This window comes from Pholcus phalangioides, unplaced genomic scaffold, assembly GCF_987345545.1.
Source record: "Pholcus phalangioides strain wild (caught in Gottingen) unplaced genomic scaffold, Ppha-v1.0 ptg000011l_1, whole genome shotgun sequence".
Classification (NCBI taxonomy): domain Eukaryota; kingdom Metazoa; phylum Arthropoda; class Arachnida; order Araneae; family Pholcidae; genus Pholcus; species Pholcus phalangioides.
The window spans coordinates 45,754,375-45,775,922 of NW_028301604.1; the positions used below are offsets into that span (position 1 = coordinate 45,754,375).

Sequence of the window (21,548 nt, forward strand, 5' to 3'; positions counted from 1 at the left end):
ATGAATACGTTGTAAATTGGCTGGTGATATAGACCATCAGAGATTGAAACTGCTTTTCGAATATTGCGATAACGGAATGCGTATGACTCCGTGCCGTTGCCACCGCTGTTTTGTTATGGCACCGTAATGTTATGGCAATTACAGTTTCTTTAGTTATACAGCAATGCAGTTTCTAAAAATTAAATGAGGTATTAAAAAAAGTTATACTAAATGGTTCGTGGGTACTTTTTCTCACGTATGGTTTTTATATCACAAAGTTTAACATGCAGTTAAAAGAATTGAATTTTTGTGATATTTTCATTGAGAGACAGTTGAATCCTACTTATAACATTTTTCTAAAAACCATTGTGAAAAAAACGTTGCAGGCGGGAAAACGCTTCAAACGGGAAATCTTAATGATAATTAGTTGGAGTTGGGACAACAAAAATAAGTCGTACTATGCCGGAAAATGTTCCAAGTGAGAGCCTTATAAACGAGATCCACTGTATATGGGGAGAGGGCTAATTTTCAAATAAGTTTCGGTTGTGCAATTTTTGCATTTATATTAAGTTTTGACGCGTTCTCTTGAACGGCATATAAACGAAGAAGTTCACTGTATTAAGTAATAGTTTACTAACAAGCAACTACCAAGTGTGTTCAAATATTGAATGATACATACGTATAATGAAATGAAGATTGTCACAACAAAGACCATCGAGTATTTTAGGGGTTTCCAAGTTTATGTTTGGAATTTTGATGATATACGTACTTTGCGTATAAGTATAGAGATGAATAGAGTCCCCGAATAATTATCAAGCTGTACATCCCACTCTAACTCGTTCAGGCTCTGAACAAACACATACACACATACTAATAATTTATCGTTGCAATTCACACAAAAACAAAGGGTGCACCTTTTTTTTCCAATAGGTTTTCGACTTATTTCTGTTAAAGTCCTCATTTGATATTTTGAATTAAAATTGAGAAAAAAGCAATGCAAAAAAATCTTACTTTCTTAAGATTGCAAAATAGGATGTCAGATTCAAAAAATTATATATTTAGCTGTATATATATATATATTCGTCTGGAAATCTTATAATTTTTATAATGATTAGAGCCCGGAAGTTCAGGCAAAATGCCATATATAAATGCCTTTTTTTTGCCTATTTTTCACACTTTTTTTGGTAAAAATGCCTTTTTTGAAATTTTCGTGCCATAAATGTGCCTATTTTAACAGTTTTAAGTTTATTAGTGAATTCCATAGGCCGTAATCTGTAAAACTTGGATATTTTTAGCATTGAGAACTTTTGAACAACTCTCAGTATTAGTTTATCATCAGAAATCTCCCTTCCAACCCCATTTAGACGCAAATACATGATCTAAGAGATTGGTGTTGCCACGCATTAACTTTGCTTTGACCGGATGGCGTTAGACGTCAATGATTTTGTTTCAGATCCGTGTTAGAAAAGCGAAGGAAAATTATAAATTTTTGTTTCTTCACATGTTTCGCATAATGTCTCGCTCAGGCATCGGACTGCGTTTAAATATGTATAGCTGACCGATGACTGTCCCAAGAGATCCTGAATTTACGTCATGGCTCACTCAAAGCGGGGGTAGGAGTAGACCGTGCTCTGGAGCACATGTTGTTTTGATTTTATTTTTTTCCACCATAAATGCACTACAAACAACCATGGCTATTTATTAAACATACATGTTTAGTATTCGATTAAATTGACCAGAGTCGCTCTGAGAGGTGTGCGGCAGATGCGGCCACACAGGGCCCCGCGCTTGAAGGAGTCCTGCATACGTGGTAATATATTAAAAAAAAAGTTAATTTTTGTTTTACAAAAATAGAACAAGATAGCCATGTTTCAACTACAGAAATAGATAATGATTATTCCAAATAATACAACAAATAAACGAGAATTATTCGCCACTCGGAGGAGCCCTACAGGTCATTTTATCTATCGTCTCCACATCTGGTAATGGTGGTTTAGGAATTGGCCTAATCCTCAGAGTCTAATAACATTTAATTTTGGGCTTGAAATCAATTTAACGTGAATAAATATAATGCAGTTATTATAAACTATAATTAAAAAAATAGACGGATTAAGTGCAACTCTCTCTAATTTTTCGGCTAGTTTTTGGACCCTTAATACCTTTTTTTTTTTATTGCCTATTTTAGGCATTTTTAGTGTCTTTCTGCTTGCGTATTTCGAACATTTTTAGTCCTTAAACTTTCGGGCTTTAATAATGATGTAACACGAGCTTATGACGAATTGGATACACACACAAAAAAAAAACTCTTGTTTTCGTGAAACTTTTAAAATTTCTGATACTTCAGAACCAGAATTTTAATGCCAGAAGCGCTAAATTTCATCTTTTGACTACTCAAATCCTATGGTAGGCGATGAAATATCCTGCCAACCAATCAAAGGTGTAAATCAATTTTTTTTCGTTAATTTGTATTTATGACCTGTCTTAAGGACCATATTGACTAGCCTCAGTATGGAGTGGGGGGAAGGGTTGTTAACAGATATCCTAAAATACTGGTGGTGTCATTCTCCCTTTTATTTTTCTAGCAGGATTGGCATCCCTCTCAAAAGTCATAAAAAATACCGCTCAGCAATCATTTTTTATTCGATTTTTTGCTGTGGAGAATTGAACCCCCAACAGACCCAGTGTCCGGCCGAGGATAGCTTTGTGCTACGCTACATGGCTATCTGTCTGTAGTTGCTTGAAAACTATTTTATTTTTTTGAAAAACATTTCACTCCTCTACTTCTAGGATTACATTTACTACTACCAGCACTCAAAAGAATGTCAATGAATGGTCAACGAATCTTTGTCTGCGTTTTTGATGGTAGCCTCTCTGTATGAAAAGTCTTGGAACTTAAAACACACACAATTTCCTGTCTTTAGAGTTGCTCCATTTTGCTAAATCCTCTTCTATAGTTTGTGACATGGCCTACTGTCAGTCCCACAACTATTATGTCATAAAACCACCCAGATTTTACCTGCAACACTTTTCTTTTACCCCTTCCCTCATGTTAATGTTATTTAAATAAAGGAAAAATTGCAGGAAAAAAATGTTCTATATGCCTTTTGTTTGAAATTAAATTTTTTTGGTCACTCTTTTTACAAACTTTTTCGTGGCCCCCCTTATCAGCAGCAGTGGCTCCCATTTTGCGATATTTTTATCCGTGACCCCTCTGGAATATCCAAGGGCCCTCAGTTGAGAACCACTGGTTTAAACCACAAAACATAACAATAGCTTTGAAAACAAATCCAGGCGATCAAAGTTTTATTACTGTCGTCTATCCACATATAATATTTTTTTTAAGGAACTGAGTCATGCTGTATACTGAACTGCTGTGTACTCACATTACATTGCTGGTTTCAACTGAACTTTTCGGTAATTGTTTCAAGATTATTCCCAATTGCAGAAAATGTTAAATGTATGAATGTGCAATAATTTTTTTTTAGTTTGAGCTTCAGAATTCCGGGTGAATGAACGATTTTTTTTTTTGAAAAGATCTTCCGCAAGTATCGATCGATCGTTGAACTTCCCTTGGTTATGGAAAATGTGCTGTCGCCCAGCTGCATCCAACCCTCGTAAAGGGAAAGCAGCTGCTGCCTGTGGGTCGACAGTCAGCCTGTGAAAAGAAAGGGATGGATGTGGTTAAGGAAGAAGCACAACACGCGATTCCGTGGTGAAGGATGAGAAATAACGGGTTAGCATCTTTGTATTTACCCTTTCCTTTAGTGCATCTGGTGTTAGTGAGTTCTTTGACCTCTCCGTCTAGATTGAAAAAATTTCGTTTTCATTCAAACATTTGTTGGGTTCACAGACCTTTCTTTCCATAAAGTTTATTTTCTCTCCCAAAATACATACAGTCTTTTAAACATTTGCTCGCGTATTAGCCGTCACTCATAAATTCCACGAAAAGTAAAAACAAAAATTGACCCGTAACGTCATGAAATTTGGAAAAAGTCTGATCGTGATAAATAAATCATTAACCAATTATGCGCGAAATTATTTTGCGGTTGATCTGCAATACATGATGACTTGTATCATCTAAATCCCGTGCACTATTTTATACTTTATCGGTTAAAGCAATGTTTTCCAAACGTTTTTAGATCGTGAACCGCCAAAGCATATCTGAAACCCATATGTCCCATGGAAATTTCAGCTCTCTTACAACGTTCTAAAATGTTTTTCTGTGTCCCTGTAGAGCCAAATATCAATCAGGAAGGACATATTACAGATGAAAAAAGTGACAAAAGAATCCGCAGACTAGAATCTACGCAAAAGATGACTGCGCGTCAAATTAGAAGCTCATCTGTACTCTCAGCGTCAACGGATGCGATTCATGTATGTATACGAGAAACCGGTAATATATACACACACACACAGCATTTCAAAACATTTGTGAAAAAATCAGCTTTAAAACCTGAGCACAAACCATAGAGCAGCGGTTCTCAACCAGTGCGGCGACTCGAGGAAAATAAAATAAATCAGTAAATTTGATAGATGATTAAAGAAAAGAGGCCTACATAGTTCCACCATAAAAAATTTAGACAAAAAGGGACTCCTCGAGTCAAACAGGGCTCCGCGATAGAAATAATATACTGAGAACCGCTGCCATAGAGTATTAATAATTATAGAGGAAGCGCGAGGTTCTACGAGAAAGGAGGACCAGAGAGAGTTACATGAATCCGGTCGAAAGACTGCTCAGAGAATCTTGCTCGCAATGCTTTCCTTATGGATGTTCGCATGACGATCTCCACGTGTTGTCATATTTTTGATCAGAATGGTCATCAGTTTCACAGCTGTCGGATGTTTTGAACGGTTTAAGAAAGGAAGACCAGAATAATTTCACATTGAGTACTTTTTGCTTATTTTCCTTCTTAGAAATTAAAAATTACAATATTAATTTGATGATTCAGTGAACTTTTGTCGTAGTCTCAGTTTTTAATGATTCTATTTCGGATTACATTCGGTTTAAGTTCCCAGTTTTGGTGAAATTCAAATGTCTTGAGTCATAATAAGACGTTTTGTTATAGTTTTCTGCAATAAATGATTCAAGTAATGAGTTTTATAAAGTTTCAACCGAAATGTACGTCTCTGCAATATTTGGCGAGCTAGTGGGTTTATTTGAGTTTCGCACAACTTGGAGATAATATGTTTTTTAAAATAAGGAATTTATGGCGAACTACGTTACCCGCGGTTTCGCTCGCGTGGATTTGGTAATCTGAAAATTATTCAGAGATGATGCCCATATAGCGGTTGAACATATCATGATCCCCTTGTGGGTTGCATTTTCAGAAATCCCATCTCAGTGGGTGTCTACATTATGAAATATAATACTAACTAAATTTCATATTTATAGCTTCAGCGCGGTTTCAGCTCGGCGGAATAATTGCCCTATGTAACCTATACAGAATGCATAGCAAACAGGAGTATGACATTTTACTGGTGAACTGTTGCTCCTGGAGGTATACTTCCGATTACAAAAAGTTTTTAAACAACGTGTAGTACTTAGATATGCCATTCATGCTTCAAGGGATTCACGGAGATGATAATCACAATTTTCTGCTTTATTACAGAGTAGCTCCGTACGGCTGAATGCCCGTAGCGTGTGAAAGCATGAATTTAGTCAAGTAGGCCACTGCGTTGTTGGAAACGCCACGGCAGCCGTGTGTTGTAGTGGCAGCGGACAACAGCACGACGACGACTTCTCCGTACGGCGACTCTTCCATATCATGTGAAAGCTACCATCCAGTTGCTCGCGCCACTAATGGAATGCCTCCGTATGTCCGATCCTCCGTACGGACGAATCCGTAGCGTGTGAAAAGAGCGTATAGAATTTCCTCAGCAAAATCAAATGTTCACAGAATCTGTAATTGCCAATTCCGAACTTCGCCAAACTTTCAGCACTTGTAGCTCGGCATAGAAACATGAATGTCATATATATATATAAAATTGTGTCATATATACATATATATGAATGTCATCATAACATATATATATATATATAATAGTTTTTTTCTTTTTTTTCCAAATATGTGGCTTGTTTGCGTGTTCATTTCCCAAATTCATGTTTTTCCAGACTTGACACATTTTTTTTCCATAATCGATTATCCACCGTAACTCGGAAACGATTTGAGAAATGGCAGGGTTGCTGGAGAGTTCCACTTAAGCTCGTCTATCAGCACCTTTCGTTTGGCAGAATAGGTCGGATTCCCTCTGTATATAGATATTTGATTTAAATAATGTGTAATGAGATCACTCACCACTCCCCCTCCCACACAGACAATCGCAGTTTTGCATAATATATACCATTGCCTCTAAAAATAGTAGTGTATATCGCCAAAACTAGCTGTCGAAAAAAAATTCTATTGATTTGTGTTAGTTGCATGTCAAAATGCCCTTTTAAAAGAAAATTAATTGATTAGTTAATTAATTTTATTTATTTAATTTTTAAGTTTAACTTGGAAAAAGAACCATTATAAAAACCATTCAATGCCTCAAAAAATGAAAGTAAATGTATGTGTACCTCTGGAGCAAAGAGGTTACACACGTCGCATGATTTCTTCTATATTTATCAAACATACCAAAACAATTGATAATTATGCGCAATTATCAATTTTTTATAACTTTTGCTGTACATACATTATATATTTGTTACATATTATTTTGTTTCCTGTGTGTGTACATATTTAGAAAACTATTAAATACGTCATAAGCACTGCATTACAATAAGCAATACAGCACTCGATGCACTACAATAAGTAATGCGTAACAACTCACAATCTACGAAAATCAGCAGTGCACCACAATCAGCGAAGCACCACAATAACCAATACAGCACAATACGCAACGCACCATAATGCGCAATACAGCACAATACGCGCGAAGCATCGCAATAAGCACCACAATACGCCGTAACCACTGTATTACAATAAGCAATACAGCATGTGATTCACTACAGTCAGCAATGCACAACTATTTGCAGTGCACAACAATATGCAATAAGCACTGCCTTACAATAAGCAATACAGCACGCGATGCAGTACAATACGTAACGCACCGCAATGAACAATACAGCACAATATACAATGCACCAAAATGCACAATAAGCAATGCACCAAAATGCACAATAAGCAATGCACCAAAATGCACAATAAGCAATGCACCAAAATGCACAATAAGCAATGCACCAAAATGCACAATAAGCAATGCACCAAAATGCACAATAAGCAATGCACCAAAATGCACAATAAGCAATGCACCAAAATGCACAATAAGCAATGCACCAAAATACACAATAAGCAATGCACCAAAATGCACAATAAGCACAGCATTAAAAAATAAGCATTACAGCACAATTCGCAATAAGCACAATACAATAAGCAATAAGTAGTTTAATAATCAATACAGCAAGCGATACACTACAATTCATGATGCATAACAATACGCAGTGTACCAAAATCAGAAATACACCACAATCAATGATGCACCACAATAAGCAATACAGCACAATACGTTATACGCACTGCATTACGATAAGCAATACAGCACGAGATGCACTTCAAGCAGCAACGCCGACGAAGAAATTTGTAAAAAGAGTGACCAAAAAAATTTAATTTCAAACAAAAGGCATATAGAACATTTTTTCCTTTATTTAAGTAATATTAACATGAGGGAAGGAGTAAAAGAAAAGTGTTGCAGGTAAAATCTGGGTGGTTTTATGACATAATAGTTGTGGGACTGACAGTAGGCCATGTCACAAACTATAGAAGAGGAAGTAAGCCATGAACGAAGAGATGAAATGCCTGATTAAGAAGGACGTATGGACTCTGGAGGAAATTGCTAGAGTAAAGTAAGCAATCTTATGCAAGTGGGTCTGCAGAAAGAAACTTCTCGGTTACAACAAGACATATTCACCAGTCATCGATATCTCGGCTTTGCGACTTATACTTGTGGTCATACTTCAAAAGAATATGCAAGTGTTTGTGTCAGATGTGAAAACCGTGTTCTTGAAAGGCGACTTACATGAATTAATCTACATGGACCAACCTCAGGGATACGATGACGACAGTGGCTGGAAGTGCAAACTGAAGAAAAGTCTCTACGGATTGAAACAGAGCTCACGCCAATGGTATCAGAAATTTGTCAACTTTGTCGTCAAAGTAGGTTTCATTCAATGTATTTCTGAACCGTGTATTTATCCGAAATTTTAATGATACTAAGAAAATTATCATTGCTTTTTGTATGTAGATGATTTGTTAATTGCTGGCTCAGATGAAAAGGAGCTTAAAATCTATATTTATATGTTGTCCAAAGAGCTTGAAATGTCGAAAGTGAATTTTAGTATCAGATTTCTCAGGTGTTCATATAGAGTTCTCTTCTGATTGTTTATATCTTGATCAGAAATCATATATTTTGAGATTGTTACAAAATTTTAATATGAATGAATGCAAACCTAGTGCTGTTCCAATGGAACCGAAATCAACACCTGCTAATTTCATGAGTGGGAATTTGTTCGAAGGACCGTACAGGGAGCTCATAGGTTCCCTGTTGTACCTGGCTCACGTCACTCAACCCGATATTCTGTTTGCTGTCAATTGTTTGAGTCAGCTCCAAGAGCATTCAACTGACGTTGCCTTTAGTGCTCAGGTATTTGAAGGGAAAGGTTAACATATGAAAACTAAATATAAAAAAGAAAGGATACCCCTATTTTTAAATTTTCAGTGTATGTCGATGCAGATTGGGGAGCAAATCCCAATGACGGAAAATTAGTCTCAAGTAATGTTAGACAAAAACAGAATACCCAAGGTGGAACTTTAGGATGTCTTTGACACTGAATAAAGACGAAGAGTAGAGTCCTTATCCAAGCACGTAACAGTCGAACGCAAAACTAAATCGTCAGGTTTAAGAACGGTATGAAGACTAAGAGGCAAAATTACTTTTTTGTACTCCAAACCAACGGTTCTCAATCAGTGTTCCGCGAAGCTTTTCAAGCTGCCTGTGTTTTTTCTAGTGGCTCCGTGGCCACAAGGGCTTGACGTTTCTCGGGTTTTCCTCAATCCTGAGATAAAAGGAATTGTGACGATCTAATCGCGGGATTCAGTTTTTTAAAACAAAAAAGCAGAAAGCAAGGAAATAAGTAATATATATATTATGCATATAGTAATTCCTAGTTAATAGTTAATAACTCGATAAATTTACGTGATATATCAATGATTGCAAATATAAGGAACGAAAAATTGTTATTTTAATTATAAATGTAACATACATTGTATTTGCTTAAAATAAAAAAATAATATCATGAGCAAGATAAATATTTTAAAGATGCCAACAACAACATAAAATATAAGATATAAGGGTAGCCCCCCCCCCCTACACAACGATGCTTTTTATTGGTTTGCAAAATTTGTTTATATCGAGGTTTTCACTGTAATATATTTCTGTATATATATAATGTATATAAGATTAGAGCTAAAATGAGGAGACGTAAAATAAAAATAAATTAGAAGAGATTGGAAAATCGGTGTGTAAAATAATTTCATTGAGTGCAGAATTACAGTGTACATATCTCGTCACAATTGTATTAGTGAAATGCATATTCACCACTGTCACTCAAAAATGTTAAACCGCATCTTAGTCGGTAGAATGTGCGAACAAAGAAAGAGAAAATTAAGTGTTTATAATGTGGGAAGTTTGTGTTGAATTCATTATACAGTTATAATCTTTATGGTTAATCACACGTTATAATGTGATTAAAAATAGAAGAAATGGTACGCTTAATTTCGGTAATATAGATAGGGACCATACATAAGGAGAGTCATATTCGGTTAAAATACGTTTTACTTGTGATACCCAATTAAAAAAGTATTGCTATTTTTCTGATTATTAAGGGCAATAAAACATTTCTTAGTCAGCTTGTTATCATCAAGATTAAGAATGCGGACCCATGAATTTAAAATTAACTTAATTACTGATCCCTTTAGAGAGTTGCTTGTCCAGTTTCATATAGTATTACGTAGCCCGGTGTATTAAATGTCAGTCGAAAGATCCTGTTTAAGAAAGTGAAATGAACCTTTCCAATTTCATCAAGACACCCGCAACTTCAAACGCTAACACTGTACAATAACACTGAAGTTACGAGTGAATTAAATCATTTTAAATGGGTTATAAGATTATTACATTTGGTTTTGATTAGTATGGGTATCAAGGAGTAAATGGCAACTTTTTTCAAATTCACCGCCGGAAAATTCACTGACAACAATTCACCGCTAGGAAAATTCACTGATCAGCAATTCACCGCCAGCAAAATTCATTGCCAGGAAAATTCACCGACCAGCAATTCATCGACGGAAAATTCACCGACCAATAGTTCGTCATGAAGCTACTGAGTCTGTGAGAGAGTGAGTGCGCGAAATATTGAGTGTCGGAGTGAGTGGGTGAGCTACTGAGACCGTCAGCGAGTGGATAAGTGAGCGAGTGACTTGGTGAGTGAGTGAGTTTGTGGGCGAATGAGTGGAGGAGCGAGCAACTGAGTCCGTGGGGGTGAGTGAGTGGTCGATTGGGCGGGGCGAGCGAGCTACCCAGTCCGTGAGCGAGGGAGCGAAGTAGTGAGAGAATGAGTGAGCGAGGAACCCTTTAATTATAAATATGTAAGCAATGAAAATTATATCGAAAATTATGCCCACTCGACCACTCACTCACCCGCTCACGGACTCAGTAGCTTGCTGTCCCACTCATTCGCTCACGAACTCAGTAGCTCACTCGCCCGCTCACTCACCCGCTCAACCATTCGCTCACTTGCCCGCTCGCGGACTCAGTAGCTCCCTCGCTCAACCATTCGCTCACTCACCCGCTCGCGGACTCGGTAGATCACTCATTCACTATTTCACTCGCTCACGGACACTACATTATTAATATATAGGGAAAAAGTTTAAGGCTTAAGATTTCTCCCTGCAATACAACTGGGGCCCTACCATCCCCCATGCTTATAAAAAGATATCCGAGAGAAACTGATGTCTATAGCTCTAACGATTACTATAGGTGTCCACTCTGAGAGAGCATGCGCATTAGAGACAAATAGATGTTCGAGAACTGATGTACACTGCTGGCCACCCAAATTGCAACACCAAGAAAGACAAGAGATATCGCAACAATATTTATTTTGTAGATAACATGTTGACCAAGCATCAAATGATTAAATTTATAGACTTCTGTGAAGTGTGGTTCCTGCCAAAATAAGTAGCCAGAGTAGCCGCCATTATTAGAGATCACCGCTGCCACACGCCTCGGCATTGATTCAAAGAGACTTTGGATGTGTTCTTGGGGTACAGCAGACAAAGCAGCTTCCACGCGTTGCCAAAGTTGATCTGGTGTGGCAGCTGGGATGTAATCTGGGTCAATCGTTGAGCAACCATGGACCACATGTTTTCTATCGGCGAAAGATCCGGAGAGCGAGCTGGCCAGGGAAGCAATTCAATCTGGCGATTGACGAAGAACCTTTGGACAATGCGTGCCACGTGTGGTCGCGCATTATCCTGTTGAAATATGGCTGTGGGAAAGCCCTGAAGGTAAGGAAGGACAACTGGCTCCAACACCTCGGAGATGTAGCGCTGGCTTTTTAAAGTACCGGCAATGCGTACTAGAGGAGTGCGAGAGTGATATCCAATACCGCCCCATACCATAATACCCGGTGCAGGACTAGTGTGGCGGTGCATAACGCAGCTGTTCAGCATCATCTCTCCACGGTGTCTCCAGACTCGAATCCGACCATCGTGGTGTTGCAGACAGAAGCGTGACTCGTCAGTAAAGACCATTTCATTCCATTGTGCCGTCCACATCCTTCTTTCATCGCACCATTGGCGGCGGAGACGTCTGTGGTTCTGCGTCAAGGGTAGACGAAGCAATGGACGTCTTGCGGACAGACCACTCTGCTGTAAACGGCGTCGAATGGTACGCGCAGACACTGGATGATGCGGTATAGACTGAATGTGCTGTGCTATGGTTCGTGATGTGGCTGAGCGATCCGTCACTGCCATACGCACAATACGCCTGTCATCACGTGAAGTGGTGCACTGAGGTGGATGCGATCGAACACGTCGGTCCGTCGTACCCTCCTGCATCCAACGATCACATATCCGCATTACAGTTGTTTGGTTTCGTCCAACACGACTACCGATTTCCCTGAAAGATATTCCACAATCTCGGTAGGCCACTATCCTTCCTCTGTCGAACTCAGATACTTTATCAAAAGATGATCGTTTTTTTGAAAAAACCACAAGAAAAACACAATTGCCGTACTTCAAATCGTCGAAATCTCCAAGCCTTAAATAGCGCTTTGAAGTGGCGCCACAGGCGCGCGTGATGTGCGTCTGCGCTGAAATTCTAATCATTTGCATATCTCACCTCCGCTAATGCATGTTGTAAATTTCATATTATTTGCATGCTTCCTTCAGGGTGTTGCATTTACGGTGGCCAGCATTGTATTTTATTGAGTTCGGGACAGCTAGCAGCAACTGTCGATCAGTTGGTACGACGACGACTTGGAATCAAAGGTAACCGAAAGGTTCATGCTTCGAATCACACCCATTACGTCATTTTTCTCCTGTTTACCTTACATCCTCAATTTTTTTGAATGATTATATTTATTTATTTTTTTAATTTTCACTTTCACTCAAAGCTGTTATTAAACGTCTCGACATTCCCGGAGTTGTGTGCGGTCACGATGCGCTTGCTGCGGGGGATTTATTTATCAGCCAGCACCCCATGCACGTTTTATTACTTTTCGAAGAGTAAAATGAAAGTATTTGAGGTTTTGTAATTGTATTGTAATTATTTTTCTCAAAAATGAATAAAAAAATGAATTTTTCACAAACGCAACGCTATCGCGAGTGTAAAATACCGTAATACCGAATATCAGTCAGTGGTTCCCTCCACTTCTTGAATAAGCATCGTTTTCCTTCCGTGTGTATTCGGAGGAAAACCCGAAGAATCATCCGAAGAAATAAAGTGGGAGAAATAGGGTTTCTCGAAAACCACGAACTTTTCGTTTGCGCCGTCGTTGTACCAACTGCTCAACAGTTGCTCTCTCTCTCTCTCTCTCTCTGCTAATCGTTCATGATTAAATATACCAATTTTCGAACATCTATTTCTCTCTAATGCTCATGCGCTCTCAGAATGACACCTATAGCAGGGTTTTCAAACCGGTGTTCCGTGGAACCCTAGGATTCCGTGATAGTTATTTTGGGGTTCCGCGGAATCAAAAGGGACGAAACCCCAAAAATCCCCAAAGATTCGGAAGTACTAAATTGTTTCTTTGCATTCTGTGCTCCCCCCCCCCCCCTCTTCCTTGGAATCGCCAATTGAGGGGCCTTTCACACGGAGCGGATGCGGACGCGGGTCCGCATACCCTTTCAAACGAGCGCTGAAGATGCGGACGAATCGCCCGCATCTTTAGTTCGAAATTCGTGCATAAAAACTGTTTTTTCGCAATTTTTGTAATTATTTTTCTCCTTCACCCCTGATTCAGTGCCCATAGGCAGCCTAGAGGCATTCTTTGGTGGTTTTTATCATTGAGCCTAAAGATGCCTCCATTCCGATCCTCACAAGTAGTCGATGGAAGAAAATATCTTAAAATATTTTCAAAAAATTTTGAAAAAAAATCTATCTTTTCGGAAAAATATGAAAGAAAATTCCAAAAACACATCCAAAACATTCGATGTTCCAAAAAAAAAAAAAATTCAGCAAATATCAAAGAATTTGCAAGTATAAAAAAAGGGAGGGGTTGGAACTTTCAAAATGTCTGTGCTTGGAAATATTCACATTACAATTCTGTCTTAGGCCGGGATTACACTATAAAAGTTTTGTAAAAGCTCTTTGATAAAACGTGAAAAATTCAACCATTAAGATCACCGGTTGCATTTGCTTGAATGCAACCGATGCGCCTATTGGTTGAATTTTTCAACTTTTATAAAAGATCTTTTACAAAACTTTATAGTATAATCCCGGCCTCAAGTACGGATTACACTATAAAAATTTTATAATAATTCTTTTAAAAAAGCAACTAATAAATTTATCGGTTGCACTTGCAATTTATTAGTTGCTTTTTTCAAGTTTTATAAAATAACTTTCATAAACCTTTTAGAGTGAAATCCCATCCTTAGATTAGTCACTTCTGAAATATAAAATTTCATTTTTTTAAGTTTATAGACTAAATATTGAGTAAAATATACTTGTAGGTATCGAGGGAACCACCAAAAATATCCAAGCGCTAGGGTCTTCAAACGACTTAATCCGGCCCTGAGTGAACACCGTACGTGGATAACGTTGTTTAATAAAAGTATTTTTTTTAAAGTTTAAAAAAATTAACAGATTAAAAATTTTAAAAAATAACAAATATTTAAAATAATATTTCAGATATTTATATTTTTAAATAATTTTAAAAATTTAAAAAGAAAAAAATTAAAATTTTTAAATTTAATTTAAAAGTTATTAAAGTATGTAGTCAATTAAATATTCGTAATGAACAGAACGGCTTATAATTTTGGCCCCGTCAGTGGCCGTTGTTGGCAGGTTTTATTGTATAAAAATGTGAAATATGGACAAAAGGCAGTTAAAGTTGCTATATCTCCATCTCAGAAGGAAACGAAGGGATACACGTATGTAGGTACATTATATTAATGAGCAGGGACCATCATATGGTGTTTTTAAGGGTGTTTATGGCAAATAATTAACAAAATTCCGTGAAAAATTACCTTCAAAAAGTAGCCAAAGATGCGGACGAATTCGCTCCGCATCCGCATCGTCTGAATAGCTCCGAATAAACCTATTGTCAAAACTTCTATGTGCGGATGCGGAGCCCGCACTTAGGTTTTGACACATGCGGACGACGTCCGGACCCGCATGAACATTTCCTAGGTGCGGAGATTTTTCGGCTCGTCTGAAAGGCGCAGTATATTCCAATTGTTAAAACTTCTTCCGCATTCGCTCCGTGTGAAAGTGCCCTGAGATTCATGGTGTCGGATTCTTATCACTTTTCTGACTAGCGAATCCTAAATAGCAATGCTAAGACAGAGAAAAAGGGGAAGCTTTAGTTTCTAACTTGCCTGGGGTTATATTTCTCCCATTTTACAGATTCGTTACCACAAATGGAACCTCGTAACACAACGTTCAAGAGGCCACGTCGGAGCATCGTATAAGGGTGAAAATCGTACAAATGAAACTTTTTTGAAAATGACCCCCCCCCCCCCCCCCCGACATCACAGAAAGTATCACAAAAAATTCAATGATTTCAATGGCAATTTGTTTGTTACATAATAATAATTCTTGAGAAAAATTAGCCACAACATTACATTTTTCAAAAAAATATTATAAATTACTTAAATAACTAATTCGCCTTTCATCAGCGTTGCTTAAATCCTGAGTATTCTTATATTTTTCTCCTGAAGATTTGAAAAAAAAAACGTAACTTTCACTTTTTTTAAAAAGGTTTTTTTTTGTTTTATTTTGTTTTCCATATCTAAGCAAAGCAGATAATAGTTGGACATCCAATCCATCTCTCTAAAAGTTATCTAAAAGAAAAGAACCGAAATACTGAATATCAGTGTTTCTCAAAGTCTCTCAGGGGCATCGCCAACCTTTGTCAAGGGCGTCGCGGCAAGATGTCAATATTGCTGTTAGCATGTTTAATGCTTTAAAGCAGCGCCGTCTTAACGTATGGGCCCACCTGGGCACGGCCCGGGGGCCTCAAGAGAAGAGGGCCCTCACAAAAATGAGATGCGGTTGAAATTTTCTAGAATTTACCAGGTAGGGCCTCCGAAAAACCACTTGGCCCGGGGCCCATGATGCTGCGGAGTCACTACACAGAGCCACAGCTTCGGAATAAACATTTATTACGACGACACATAATGATTATCTTGGTTAATGAAAAAATAAGACAGGCATAGAAATTTTCGAACCTCACGCTTTCGTGTGCAGTGACTCTCTGCCCTGTGGTTTTCCAGACGGTCGTCTCCAGTACCCGGGATCACGTGACACACTCGAGGTCGTTGACCCGACTCTTGGGGGGTCGTCTGCGTGAGACACCACACACTCCCTCCCCAGTGATCACGAGTAATAAGAGGTGATCGCGAGCACTGTAGACGATCTGGAAAGTGGACAGTACGTCCAGAACGAGTGGTTCTGACTGGTTTCACAGCAGAATCAGCTGCGAGTCTGTCAGACGTAACTGCAGTTGGTACGTTTGGAGATACAGGTTCCGGTTCCACCGTCGGATTCACGAGAAATGCAGGTTTAAGCCGATCGACTGACACTGACACTGATTTTCCTCTTATTTCCACGTTGAACACTTTGTCGGTCCGGCTGATCACTCTGTATGGTCCTTCAAATGGCTGTTCCAGAGGACGTTTCACCCTATCAGTTCTCACGAAAACGTGAGAAGTAGTTTTCAAATCATGGTGAACAAATGTAGGATGTCCTCCATGCCGTTTGATTGGTCGTGGCTGGAAAGTTTGGACGTGAGTTCTCAGCATTTGTAGAAACTCGGAAGCGTCAGTTGAGATGGAATTAGCTCGTGCTTGGAAAAATTCACCAGGTAATCGTAAAGTTTCTCCGTACAGTAGTTCTGCAGGTGTGCACCCCAAATCTTGTTTCAGAGAGCACCGAAGACCGAGTAGAACTGTAGGTAATACTTCAGTCCATTTATGGGTTTGATCGCATTTTAACGCGGCTTTGAGAGGGCGATGCCACTCTTCCAACATACCGTTTGCTTGTGGATGGTATCCAGTTGTTCTAACCCGTTTTGCTCCGATGAATATGGACAGCTCTCGGAATAGCTGCGATTCGAATTGGCGACCTTGATCAGTTGTTACTGTCAAAGGTGTGCCGTATCGAGAAATCCAGGTAGAAAGAAAAGCTGCAGCTACCGTGGTTGCTGTGATGTCGCGGATAGGTACTGCTTCTGGCCATCGTGAAAACCGGTCTATCATTGTTAGGCAATAAGAATATCCATCGGAAATGGGCAGTGGGCCAATGATATCCAAATGAATATGTTGAAATCGTTGGGAAGGTTCCACAAACGATTGTAGTGTGGATCTCGTGTGCTTGTGCACTTTGGATCTTTGGCATGGTATGCACACTTTTGTCCATTTAGCACAGTCTTTAGCTAGACATGGCCAAATGAATCGCTTTCTGACCAAATCAATAGTGCGTCTAATTCCTGGATGTGAGAGTTTGTGCATATTCCAAAACACATCATATCGAAATTTTTCTGGAATATAAGGTCGAACAGCACCTGTTGATAAATCGCAGTAGAGCGCTTTAGCTGCGTCTGGAAGAAATACTTTCTTCAGTTGCAAAGCTGATTTGCTCTTTAGAAGTTCCTCTAGTTCTTTATCCCCCTCTTGTTGCTCAGCGATGGCAGTAAAATCAAGAGGTCCAGGAACTGAAATTGCTGTTACGCGTGATAAGATATCAGCGGAAATATTTTGCGATCCAGGAATATGGCAAATGTTCGTTGTGAACTGCGATATATAATCTAAATGCCTTAGCTGTCTAGGTGAACATTTTTCACTTTTTTGTCGAAACGCATAGCACAGTGATTTATGGTCACTGAAAAGTATAAACTCACGAGCTTCAAGCATATATCTGAAAAATTTTATGGAAGAATATGCGGCAAGAAGTTCTCGATCGTATGCACTATACCGTGTTTCGGTGGGTGAAAGTTTACGTGAGAAAAAACCTAGCGGTTGAAGACCATTGTCCGTCACCTGGTGCAGTGCACCACCTATAACATAGTCGGAAGCATCTACGTGTAGAGCTAATTGGGCAGACGGGGATGGATGTGCCAACAATGCGGCATTAGCTAGTAGCTTTTTGCAATCTTCAAATGCTTTCAAAGTTGATGTAGACCACACAACTTTTGTTTTGTCTTTTCTTTTTTTCGTAGAACCTTTCAATAGATCATGCAGTGGCGCTTGTGTCTCAGCTGCATGAGGTAGGAAACGGCGATAAAAATTTATGAGACCTAAAAATTTACGCAATTGCTCAATTGTTTCTGGTTGCTTGAAATCGAGTACAGCTTGTACTTTGTCTGGGCGAGGTGTGATACCAGATGGCTTGATCACATGTCCCAGAAATTCGAGCTCAGAAACACCAAATATGCATTTTGACACATTTAAAACTAACCCATACTGTTGAAGACGTTGAAATATTTGTTTTAAATGAATTTTGTGTTCTTCGGCATTTTCAGAAAAGCATAGAATGTCATCAAGATATACATAGCAGAATGGTAAACCTCGTAATACTTCATGCATGAACCGCATAAAAGTTTGAGCGGCATTTACGAGACCGAAGCTCAATCTTGTATACTCGAATAAACCCCAAGGGGTTGTGATTGCGGTTTTTGGTATATCTTCTTCGGCAATGCTAATTTGATGATATGCCTTGAAGATGTCTAGTCTAGAAAAAATAGACTTACCGTGCAATTCTTGAGAAAAGTCTTGAATATGGGGTATCGGGTAAGAATCAAATTCCGTAACACTATTTAGACGACGATAATCACCGACAGGACGTACAGTACCATCTGCTTTGGGCACGATATGTAACGGAGAGCTCCAAGGGCTTTTGGAGGGCCGGATAATCCCTTGTTCCAAAAGGAATTCAAACTCGGTTTTCACCTGCTGTTGAATTTTTGGATTGAGACGTCGAGGCTTCGAAGCCACCGGAGGTCCTCGAGTGATGATATGGTGTCGCGTCACATGTTTCACTGTTTTACCGATCTGTGAAGGGTTGAAGACATCTGGGAATTCTTGAAATATAGCACTGTATTCAGAATCTCCAATGGTAGTGACGGAAGGTTGTGTTGTGGGCTGGATCGATCCGAGTACCCGTAATGATGTTTGCGAATCGATGAGTCGTCGGTTTCGCACATCAACGATTAGGTTGAAGTTGCTGAGAAAATCAGCTCCAAGTATTGGTGAAGTGACGTCAGCTACGAGAAATGTCCAGGAAAAAGGTTTCCGGAGACCTAAATCTAGTTTCTTGACCGTGGAACCATAAGCAAGAATCTTATTGTTGTTAGCGGCGAACAAATGGAAACTTGGATGTAGTGCTGACGAATTTTTTTTAGGTGGGATAACAGAAACTTCACTGCCAGAGTCAACAAGGAAACGATCACCCGTAACTCTGTCAATCACGAAGAGCCTGCTGGATTTGCTGCCCGATTCCATCATACCAGCGATGATGGAAGGTCGTCGTTTTTTTTCTGGAATTTACATGGCTGATGGCAGTAGCGGGCTTTCTCACCGAACTTGTTGTGATAGAAGCAGATATCCCGTGCTCGACTTGAACGAGATGTTGAACGCCTAGCTCGTCGCTGTTGGGAGTTACTACGATATCTCCCTCTAGAGAGTCGATTCACCGTAGCCGTTAGCTCTGCCACTTGTTTGGTGAGCGTTTCGATGGCTGATGTCGAATCGGTTCGATCTGGAGTCGACTGCATTTGAGATGACGACGATGGCTGGATTCGACATACGTAATTTTGGGTAGTGACTTCAGCCACTTTGTCGGCTAGGACAGCAAGTTGATCTAATGGCTCACTGGAAACCGATAACACTGCTTGAATATTTTGCGGTAAGCGTTGCATCCGCAAGGTGCGCAAGAACTCGTCAGTGACTTTGTTGCCGGAGAGTTCTTTCATCTTTCGCAGCAGTTGACTTGGCTTTTGATCACCCAGCTGTAGCTCGTTCAAAAGTTCCTTGACTTTTTGATGTTCCGTCGCGGCGAACTCCTTTATGAGGCGATCCGACAAGGCTTGATAGCGGCTGATTGCCGGAGGATTTAATATCAGACCCGAGACGAAAGACAAGCATTCTCCGTCCAAGGAAGAGACCAAGGCTGCATACTTCGTGTAATCGTTAGTGATTCCACTGAGTTTAAAAGCACTGTTGCACTGTTGAATCCATAGTTGGACATTGGATTTCCAAAACGGAGGTAATCGAAGTCCAATCCTCGAAACTTGAGCATTTTCTTCCGCCATCGCTCAGCTCCAACGGGAGAGAGAGAAAAAAAGAAGAGAAGACGAGAGAGAGGAGGAGGAGGTCACACACCAGAAGAGAAGAAGAGCAGATGATGATGCGTGGGCGAGAGGGGTCTGTTCTTCAGGGGCCTGTTTGAGGGAAGAATCGAGTCGTCGTAACCAAGGTTTCTAGAATATATAACCACTAGAATATATAATATCGTAACCACAGACATAATGGAGGCTCGGAAAGAAGAAAATTTCCGAAAATGCATGAGATTAAATCTTCAATGAAGATGGACTTTTTTTGATGGTTAATGTTCCTAAACGTCGCTGGTCACCACTGCGGAGTCACTACACAGAGCCACAGCTTTGGAATAAACATTTATTACGACGACACATAATGATTATCTTGGTTAATGAAAAATAAGACAGGCATAGAAATTTTCGAACCTCACGCTCTCGTGTGCAGTGACTCTCTGCCCTGCTGTTTTCCAGACGGTCGTCTCCAGTACCCGGGATCACGTGACACACTCGAGGTCGTTGACCCGACTCTTGGGAGGTCGTCTGCGTGAGACACCACAATGCTCTTAAGACGGTCCTGCTTTAAAGGGGTGTTTTTAACTATTTTTAGCCTTTTTAAACTATTCTGAGCCTTGCTGTAACTAGGGAGGAACTTGGGAGTCCTGGTGATTCGGGCGTCGGACCACAGGGGGAAAAATTTACTCTTTAACTTCTCCCTCAGCATCAAAAAGGGGGCCTCCTTAACTCTAATAAAAACCAATCCAGCTGGAGACGGCTCTACATGCAAACAGCCAAACCGCCCGTAGCCGGCCAAGATGGGGGCTATGGGTATATAAGACATTTTTGTGAAAGGGCAGGGAGGGATTATTGACGACTGTCGTCAGAGGCGGGAACGAGAAAGACAATCTTACACGCCCCATCAATTGAATTTCGGAAGCTCCACTTCGATAATGTTGACTGTTGTTTCCAACAATACAACAAAACGAGAGGTTACACTATCATGTTATCCACGACGTTGGCGCAATAATTTTGAGAAAAGAATTTAAAAATTATCAAGATGTTAAATATTTTATTGCTTATATAATAGATTATACTGTTTAGATATTTAGAATTTATGGTATCTTGTACTTTTGTGATTGTTGCGTTTTCCTGGAACTTGACTTACAACTAGAGCCAGCTTATGTGCAAAAAAAAAAGGGCACGCAGCATCAAATAATTTTGTTTTATTAGTTGTATACCAACACAATTCATTGAGCCTGTCATAACAGGTGCTCTATCTGAACGAGATTCTGGCACTTTATTTATTGGAACATTGCTAGATTTCCAAAAATTCGGTGTCGTTTGTGTAATGTTATCTGTACTGAACTTCTGAAAGCTTCCATCTTCCGAAATTTTCACAAAATTTTTTATTCTTTTTTATTACAATTATGTCGATACTCTCATGAAAAGAACTGTCTCCTTTACCCAAAATTCGGAGAAGTATTTTTACTCCCCCAATAAT

The 21,548-nt window shown here is 39.3% G+C and overlaps 1 protein-coding gene across 1 annotated transcript; it reads right to left on the minus strand.

Annotated features, from left to right (window-relative positions):
* Positions 1-19,234: 19,234 nt before the first annotated feature.
* Positions 19,235-20,044, minus strand: LOC149080473 (uncharacterized). The gene has a single exon (XM_089238757.1). The coding sequence runs from the start codon at positions 20,042-20,044 to the stop codon at positions 19,235-19,237; it is 810 nt and encodes a 269-aa protein (XP_089094883.1).
* Positions 20,045-21,548: the final 1,504 nt, after the last annotated feature.

Coding starts and splice junctions, on each gene's coding strand:
- LOC149080473 (XM_089238757.1), bottom strand. CDS start 20,044: ATGGCGGAAGAAAATGCTCAAGTTTCGAGGATTGGACTTCGATTACCT.